The 9849-nt window shown below is 34.4% G+C and overlaps 1 protein-coding gene across 2 annotated transcripts; it reads left to right on the forward strand.

The window, feature by feature from the left end:
- Positions 1 to 5215: 5215 nt before the first annotated feature.
- LOC113038186 (uncharacterized) lies at positions 5216 to 8889 on the forward strand. 2 transcript variants are annotated; one of them, XM_026195438.1, is made up of 3 exons: positions 5216 to 5508; positions 6697 to 6769; positions 6851 to 8889. In XM_026195438.1, the coding sequence occupies exons 1-3, from the start codon at positions 5266 to 5268 to the stop codon at positions 7567 to 7569; spliced, it is 1035 nt and encodes a 344-aa protein (XP_026051223.1). In that variant the 5' UTR covers positions 5216 to 5265; the 3' UTR covers positions 7570 to 8889. The 2 variants fall into 2 exon arrangements, with proteins under 2 accessions (XP_026051223.1, XP_026051224.1); XM_026195439.1 differs by having other exon boundaries at positions 6700 to 6769.
- The last annotated feature ends 960 nt before the right edge of the window (positions 8890 to 9849 follow it).

Here is a 9849-nt window from a genome sequence, read left to right on the forward strand (position 1 = left end):
GGAGGTCATTCCACCTGGGCACAGTCCAGGAAAAGGTCTGTGAGAGTGATTTTGAACCTCTTTGGGATGGCACCACAAGGCGTCGTTCACTTGCAGAGCGCAAACTTCTGGAGGGCACATAAGATTGAACCAGTGAGTTTAGGTATGTTCACAATGTTTCACAATAACTTTGATATTGTGAAATATATTTAACTGAAAACGGACTGCAAAATAAATCACACAATATTTACAGTTCATCAACAGTGAGGTTGGAAACAAAGTGGACAACACTATTCATTAAACACTTATTTAATGTATTCAGATGAAAATTACAATATTAACAAATTATTCATAAGCAGTGTTTTCAGAGCCCCCAGTTACACTGTTTTAATCAGAACACTAACATTACAGTGTAGTAAAACAAGTAAAATCTAATTCAGTAAATGTTTATTAAACTAAGTAAAATCAAAACCTATCACAAAAGGTCAAAGCATCTCTACCAGAAGTGACAGTGCAATGTAGCAGATGAACAATTTCTTACCAATGTTTCAAGAATAAACTGGATCCTCAATGACTCTACAAGGGGAAAGAAGAAATGGTTTACTGAAAAGTTCTTAAAAAGCAGGATTTCATTTTAAACCATTTCTTTAAACCAGTGGTTCTTAAACTTTTTATACCAAGTACCACTTATTTGTTATTAAATATTAAGTTCCACCATAATGACCAACATTAAATTTCAGCAGCGTAGTAGGCCAAACTATTCAGCTACAGCTCTACCGTTAAAAAATTAGGCAGTTTTATTCTAATAAGAATATTAATTGTTGTCAGCCACTTTACCATGGGAAATACAGTTTGAACATTAACACTACAACTGTGCTTACATACAGGTAAATGAAAACTTAAAGTTTGAATTAAAATGCGTTATAACAAAAGTTACATAACTGTACTGTACATTAACTGTACTTAAATGTACAAAAAAAAAACTTACTCAAAGATTAAATAAAAATGTATTAACATGAAATAATTTAATTTAGTGATTCACCTGAGAACCAAGGCTTTAAACAATCCTATAAACTCTGAGGACCCGGTACCGGGTCCAAAAATTGCATGCAAAAAAAATAGCATGTTTGTTGACGCTCCGAAGGTCATGTACAAGCTTCGGGGAGCGGTTTTAGCGCTGATAATGAGTCATAACACACAGACACGATGCTAGAATATTAAATATTATAGATGATTGAGACAGGTGAGATCTCCCAATCATTACACCATACAGAATAGACATAAATGAAATGATATGAAGCTGGAGATTGTGGATTCTATTTTAGATTGTGATAGACCAGATATATTAAATAAATTGATGCAATTGGCTAGTTTGCATTTTGACTTATCCTCTTTCAAAGACTGTTCAGAAAACACACACACACAAAAAGCACATTGTATTGAGATGGTTCATCATATGTGAAACAACATAAATAATACTATTTAACACAAACAGCAGCTTTTCTTGTAACTTCTGAGTGTTTTCTGTAAAATAATATACAGATATTACATGCAGAGGGGAAAAATGCATGTAAAGGAACATTTCATAATTATGTAAAAGGAAATTGTATACAAAAATGGTATTATTCCTTCATTCAGTTGGAATGGAATAACTTTTGCATAGATTAGGATAGAAAGAAATTTCCTTTTTCCTCTATTAGCTGACATGTGCTGGAAACACATAACATTGGTCTGAAGTTGCTAGGCCCTTCATTGCCTGAGCTATACTATTTCAAACTTCATTTTATACAAATAAAATAAAAAAGCGCCTTGTTTTTTCCCCTATTTATTATAACATAGACAGCATATATTGTCATTTTTATCAATTTCAACAGTGTTTTATGTAATTTCAAAGGGTTTCCTTTAAAATGATACCAAATTTCGGTGTTTACACCATTGCAGGAAAGAATGGGAAGCTCTTTAAATCAGGTAGGAACATGGAAAACGGAATTTTTTAAGCATTTGAGCTTAAGAGGTTTAAATTTGTACCGACATTTGCACTTATACTGTATGTTTCACAAAACATTTTGAAACTATTAATAGAATAAATACAAATAGAACACACCTAATGCATGGGATTCATATCAGGAAAATGTGGAAAAATCTCTAAAAGACAGACATTAACACATAATTTACCAGCAACACAGTAGGTGAGCATCTAACTTGATCATCTGTGATAAAGCAATGCAAAATACACACACGGGTATTTATTTATCTTCTGCAGGTTACATGTCCTTTAAGCTACCCATTTGTAAAGTCTGGTTATACTTTACTGTTTTCAAAAGATAGCGATTTTCTTACCTCATTTTGCCAGTATGTTTGCAGGACCTCGCAGAAAACATCTGACCCTTCTTGTGTTCACAGTTTTTGTTCTCCATTGACACGTCCCGACTCAAATTCGCTCAAAAAAAATAAAAAAAATAACAGGCAAATATTAAATAATTCGGGACCGACCGAGCAGTCAGTTATAACGAGCAGCAGCTCACAGTTAGCCGCCTCACTCACAGAAACACGACAATAACGGTCATATTTTTAAATGTAGAAAGGCGCGAACCGATTCATTGTCCAGTTTCCTGAATGACAGCCAGATTAACCAATCATGATCAAAGTACTAAAATAAAATACCAATAAGAGTTGTTTCAGTGTGATAAAGCAGCGAAATGTATTTAGTTTTATTGTTGTTGATGATAATATTTAACATATACCTTTAGATTTTAGAATATCGTGACTAAACTATTTTAAAATGCTATTAAAATAATAATAATCTTAAATAATTTCATATAAATAATGTAAAAGTTTGTTAACCTTTTTCAACCATTTAGCATTAAACATTTTTAACGTTGTTTCGTTAAAACAACTGACCTTATTTCAACCATATTTCAACGTTGAAAGTTGGTCATGTGCTGGAAGTTTTTCAAACATTCAGCTTTAAACGTTGAATCAACGTTGTTTCAAAGTTGAAACCACAACTGACCTTATTTAAACCATATTTCAACGTTGAACGTCGGTCATGAGCCGGCTGGGATAGCACATACCGAACTGTACCGAAAACCGTGACTCTAAAACCGTGAAACAAACCCGAACCGTGAAAAAGTTGAACCGTGCCACCCCTAGTAGGCACCTATTGTATCCGTTGGTGTTATTCTTCTTCTTCTTCCGCCGCAAGTCTATGGCAGCCCATAGAATTGATTGCAGGAAAGTTGTATACTTTGGCACAGTCCCAAAATTAACTATAGCAAATTTCAAGTCTCTAACTCCAACTCTCTAGCGCCACCACTTGTCCAAAGTTTCAATATTTTTATGCTAATAACTTTTGAACCGTAAGCCAGAAAATGAAAATGATTTTTTCCTCTGAATCCTTGGCTCATGCCAAGTCGAATGAACCCACAAGGTTTAGCTTTTTTGCTATTTTCAATTGTTCTCGATTTCCAAAAGTTATGGATTTCGTGTCGATATACAAAACGGTTCTCATTTAGCGCATCAACAAATTTGCTGGAAGGATGCCAAAATGCATTTGAGGCTGTATCTCAGCAAAGCTTTGATATATTTGAACCAAACTTTGTATGTGTCATTGTCACCTCACACTGACCATGTTATATCAATTTGATAACAGCGCCACCTATTGGTCAAGAGTAATGAACCAATCATTAACCATTAATAATTACACAAAAATGGTAATAACTTTTTATTGCATTAGCCTATTGCAATGAAACCGGGCTTGAATTATTCCCCGACTTATGTCAACAACATAGATACCAAATAGGCCAGAGTAAGCTGAACTTCCTGTCCACCATTTTGATTTATGTTGAAAATCTACTTTTTCAAACTCCTCATCAACCATTGGTCCGATTTTCACCAAAATTGAGTCAGATGATCTTCAGACTGTGCTGACAAAATGTTATTGATTTTGTCTCAATAGACAAAACCATTTGAAGCATGAGGCCAAAATGACACTTGAGGCTGTATCTCTGCAATGTTTTGGCATATAGACACCAAACTTTGTGTGTGTGTCATTGACAAGTCATACAGAGTACACCAAATAGATTTGATACCTACCTATTGGTCAAACTTGATAAGAGAAGTAATCATGCTACTAGAGGTTGTATTTATGATCTTTTTAGCCATTTCAATTACAAAAATCCTAAAATTGCTGTTATCGCTCATTAATGTATTTGGTGTGACGCTCCATGCCATGCTTAGCTCCTAAATTTTCCATTGGAGTGCATGGCCCCGTAATTGCTGCTTGCAGCTATATTTTAGATTTATTATAGTTGCACTAAGTTTAGAAGCTGCTAGTTCTTCGGTTTTAGCATGGACATAAATTACACCCTGTACATACAGAGGGTTAATCATTTTTATATAAGCTGAAAATCAGAGTCCCCAGTATGGATCCCTGAGGCACAATAAAAGGTCTAAAAGATCAACAGGTGCTATTAGTAATATTTTGTTCTACAATTTAGGTGTTGTTTCCAGCATTGATGTTACATTAATAAACATTATCTCTTCATGCAGCTCCTGTTCAGAGCGCAAAACAGCAATTACAGAGAAACAAGACAGTGTAAAAACATTTTATTATTTTTGCTTGATTTTTATTTTTATTCTTTTTTTTTTTTTTTTAAGTTAGAAACACAAAAGAAAGTGAAGAGTCTGATTTTAAGTTGGTGTTTAGATTTCTTGATTAGAAGAGAGTCTTTTAATAATTTTCGTAAGAGGATGTTAATTTCCTGGAAAGCTAATGCCCTGTTAAGAAAAAAAAACTTCCTGTTTGTATATAAAAGCTGGAAGTGCATAGAGCACTGATCAGGGCTGAGTAACTGATTGACACTGCTGCAAAACCTCTACAGTCAGCTTAACACAAACAGTTAAGGTACATTTATATTTGAGAACATAGACAATGCTGATTTCTGCTGTATTTAATGAGATAATATGACTTATAAGCATTTTTTTGGTTGAAACTTCCACCGAACCTATTACAGAAACTAAACACTGCAACTGTGATCTTTAATGAAGCATCTACTGAGGGTCCAAATACATTTGTGTCTAATTATGACCAGTACATCTATTTTTATTTTTTAAACATAATATATTTTTGGGAAATGTTTTGTACTTGGACTAACTTCTTGTTTTCATAAGCAGTGAAATGTATCCATTTGTTCATGTGGCTTAATTTTCACAGCCCTAAAAACAGCCATATTAAAGCACAACACTTCTCTTTACAGGTAATAGATACAGAGACAGTGTAAGAATATGGCCACTATGACTGAAGAAAACCCCGTATTGATGAGGCTCAAGGTCCTTGCGACTGAAAAAGACACCGTATGGATGGGGTTCATGGACATCGTTCCTGTCATCGGGACCGTGAAAGAGGCAGTGGAGCTGGTGCTGGCTGTGTACGAAGGGAATGAAGCGGTGATAAAGGAGAAAGAGAAGGCCGTTGAAAATATAGTAAAAGAGTCACTGAAAATACACGAGAAGGAAAACTATGAGAAAGTGAGTCATTTTTCAAAATTATATAATCAAAGATTGACAGACAGTACAGCAAATTCCCTTAAAGTCAGCATTTAAAAACTTTGATATGAATTGAGCTTCAAAAACACATACAAATCTTAATTTTGTGTTGTTCTCCTGCATGAACCATCATGTATGACGCCTGTACTCTCTACTCATAGTTGTTTCCAGTTTTAATTTAAATTTAAACTTGCCACAACTTGCTCTGTGTTTGAGCTAATGGAATGATTTCTGGTGACAAATCTTAGTTTGACCCATATTCATAATCATGCATTCTTGATTGTTTGTGGTTTTCCCTTCTCTCTCTCTGTCTCTCTCTCACACACACACACACACACTATAATTTGCTGTTATACTCCATAAAACTCCATATACAAGCCAGAAACTAAGCTTTTTTTTGCACAGGCCTATCTAAAGGGTTAATGGTCCCACCTAGTAATCAACTGTAAAAAAAAAAAATTTTTACCTCTTCCCAAAAGGGAAAACCACAAACAATCAAGAATGCTTGATTATATGGTGTCATGGCTTTGCAATCAAAAAATGTTATAATGGAAGTCAATGGGGCAAAAACAGCCACCAACAACAAATGAGGGAGAAAAAAGTTAAATCTAATGCTGCACAAAAACTAAAAATGCATCAAAGCCAATGTTGCTACTAATCTTTGACATGCCCAAGACTGTTAGAAAAAGTAAAAAAAAAAAAAAAAAATCCAGCCACAATTACGTTTATATTGAAAATAAGTCATTTCGTGTGTTTTCCCCCACAAATCAGTGACATCATTTATGAACTTGGCAATTAAAGAGTTATAATCTTGGATTTTTAAAAAACATTTGGTAGTTTTTGTCAGGACTGAAGTTGATTAACAGATTTATGCAAAAAAAATTGAGAAAAAATATGAATCTGACACATTTTTACAGCAGTTTAATTGAGTGGATGTTTTCATCCCGAACATAACGAAAGGGTAGTGAATTTGAACAATGCACAAGGGTTAATGTAATCATCTCTAATGAGGCTCAGAGTTCCAGAAGTGGATTATTTTCCTACAGCAGCATGGTCCATCATGTGTTATTCTTTACATCATGTATAAATATGGTATAATTATTGCATGTCTCAGTGCACCATCATGCCAGTCCGAGTTTTTATTGAAATTTATAATCTTTCCATCTTTAAAAGTTGACTCTAGCTGAGAAACCAGCACCAGCAGCAGCTGCAGAGGAATTTTCTGGACTCAGAAATGTGAGAGGTGTGTGTAATTTCTGCTCTTCTCATTCTTCTAAACTTAATAGAAATAAAAGGACAAATTTTTTTTTTCTTTTCTTCACAGTGGTCAGAAAGGAAATGATTATTGAATATATGGTCAAAGGTTCCAAAAGGGGAACAAAACCTCAAACTCAAGCTCAGCAGAAAGAGAGACAGAAAAAAGTGGAGGCCATTAGGGAAGACATGTTAAGAAAGATCCGTATCCTCAAATCAAACTTCAATGAGGAGCTGAAGGAAGAACTGGGAAGGTCAAAAAGAGGCGAACATGTCTTCAACAATGACATTCTTAAATTCCATTTCAAGGTGCTGACTGACTTTATACAAATATGTCATATTGATAATCTACGAGGATATAATCAGCAGGCAATGAATGAATTAGGCAGACACACACTTACCCAAAGCTCAGCAACAGATATTCAGACAAACATGGTGGTTCACTTTGGTGAGGATGAATTCTATGTGAATGCGAATGGTGTGATGTATGGTGAATATTGCAGAGCACTGCGTGCTGCTATATTAGCTTTGCTGGGCCACATAAACCCAGAAGACGTGACACAAGAGGAGAGACAAAGCGTGAATTTTATCATAGATAATATGAACAACTTCAAAATCTATGTGGACCAACTGGCAGAGGTCACATGGATTGGCAATAATGCGACTAGACGGGCCCGGTTTGAACAGGTAAGAAAGGAAGTTGTGACCATGTATAACACAGATCGTGGGGTTGGATGGTGCATTCGCATTCTGAATCAAGTTGCACCTTTGTTTGGACATAGACAGTGAGTTTATTTCTCCTGTTCAGGGTTGCCAGGTTTCCTTTCAAAATTTCCAGATCAATTACATCCTAAATCCCACAGACCTGAAAATAGCTCAAAAAAGGACACTGGAATAAACAAACACCAGTATTTTCTTTCCAACAAAAGTTCACAGTGTATATACATTTGTATATTTGCAATATTTCCAAAACACTTAGTGTCAGAGTTTTGTCATCCATTCACTGTTATGACTGTTATCATCTCCATAATCCTGTTTTTCCTCTCCCAACCTGTACAGAAATGGCTTCGTACATTTTCCATACATTACACTTTCCCTTTGGTTGCCATAGCCAGTGGTTTTATTAACTTTACTTTAGGCCTAATGGTTAGAGAGTCAGACTCGTAACCCAAAGTTTACATCACTTTCACTTTTCACTTTAAATTTAAATCTGATAATTTTCTTTAAAACAAGATCTAGGTTTTATTTTTATTTTTTACTTTCAAACAAAAGACACCACACATGGACTTCCTTTTTCTACCACAACCTTGTTCCAAAACTGAAAAAGCTGACTTTGGCAACCCTGTTCCTTAAAATGATCCATTTTACTAAAATAATATAATAAAAATGCTAATTTCCAACATAAAGATTAATGCACACCGCTAAATGTCTGTAATTAAAAATTAAAGCTTCGTCTGATAACAAGTTGAAGTTTAGTTCTTATTAAAATGACTGTGTTAATGTGAAGCAGAACGAGGATGTTGGAGGCATTTAAATTCCTCCTCCCAATTTATTTACTCCATCAAAGTCAAGAAGGAGTCATGATCATGTGCAGAGATTTAGGGCTCTGTAGTATTGCTCTAAAATTTAAAAACACTTATGTAATTGAAGAGAACATGAGGATTAATGATTATCATCCAGCCATCATGGATTTTAATGCAGCACTTCTTCTCTAAAGACACTCTAAATACATACTCTCAGAGCTTTGAGAAAAACAACATGTTTGGATATGTGGGTATGGTACAAGTTTATATTAAAGATGTATACATTATTATTTAACTTAATAGCACAGCTTGTAGCTTATTACACAGACATCCTCACTGGTATTGAAACTTCTTCAGTTTTCAGATGATTCATGCTGATGATTGAATTATGATATTTTACAATTTACTCTAATTATCTGATTATGGTTACTGACTCATTTTGTTTTGCTAATCTCATTATGATCTGTAATATTGAATTGTTTCTAATGCAAAATTCCTGGAAAACATATTAAGCTGCATTTACATGTATAGAACAAGCACCATGGAAATGTGTTTAAAATTAAATAAAGTGATTACTAACAACCTACAGTGCCTTTAATTATTATTATTATTATTGTCACAAATGTACAACCGCTGAACATCTTAATTAACATCCACAAACACAACAGGAGCCACACAATGAGGGCCAATCCAGGGCCACGGGTGAAAGAGAAGACAGTGGATGTAATGGTTTGGTAAAGAGTAGATTACAAGCTTTTGTTGATGAAGTGCTCTGTGATAAGAGGCTACACTGGGGTAATTGGTGGTTTATTAGTAAGCTGCTGAGATGGAAGTAGACTGGACTGGACTGGACTTCTGATTTGGCTTGCACTTGCTCACTAAGCACCACATACATCTTTAACAGAAATCAGGGTTTATTACAACAAATTAGAACAGATAAAGAAACTGTTAAAATAATTATTGGATTAAAAATGGCCCATACTTCAGTAGTGTAAGATAGTTTTGTGCCTGCATGGAAAGACTTCGATACAGCACCAGTTATTATTGTTATTATTATTATTATTTGCGCCTTTCAACCTTATTTGAGTCTCCTGTGATTTAAAAACTGGGTGTAAAACAGTGTCCCCTCTTGCTACTGACTTATAACTCTTCTGTTAAATACATCTTATCATTTTAGTACACACACTAAAAACGGCAGAAATAGACCTTTTTCATTCCTACATTACATGTATGAGGGAAACATTACGTAACGTTAAGTGCATTTGATGCATCATAAATGGCTAGGTGTGAAAAAAATATATCATTATATACAGTGGTGCTTGAAAGTTTGTGAATGATAACAATTGTTTAATATTACATTTTACAGAACATTTCTTTTAATAACGAAAGAGAAATATAATTTAAAGAATGACAAATGTTTCATGATATCAGTAACATACACTATGGGGACAAAAGTATTAGGACATCTGACCATTACACTCATATGTGCTTGTTGAACATCACTTTCCAGATTTAGTCCTCCTTTGTTGTTATAATAAGCTTTACT

The sequence above is a fragment of the Carassius auratus genome, chromosome 21 (assembly GCF_003368295.1).
Source record: "Carassius auratus strain Wakin chromosome 21, ASM336829v1, whole genome shotgun sequence".
NCBI classification, from domain to species: domain Eukaryota; kingdom Metazoa; phylum Chordata; class Actinopteri; order Cypriniformes; family Cyprinidae; genus Carassius; species Carassius auratus.

What these genes read in the sequence shown, in the direction of transcription:
- LOC113038186 (XM_026195438.1), top strand. Translation starts at nt 5,266, where the DNA reads ATGGCCACTATGACTGAAGAAAACCCCGTATTGATGAGGCTCAAGGTC. An exon ending in AGAAGGAAAACTATGAGAAA is followed by an intron (nt 5,509 to 6,696) that starts GTGAGTCATTTT and finishes TTCCATCTTTAA; the next exon opens with AAGTTGACTCTAGCTGAGAA. An exon ending in TGGACTCAGAAATGTGAGAG is followed by an intron (nt 6,770 to 6,850) that starts GTGTGTGTAATT and finishes TTTTCTTCACAG; the next exon opens with TGGTCAGAAAGGAAATGATT.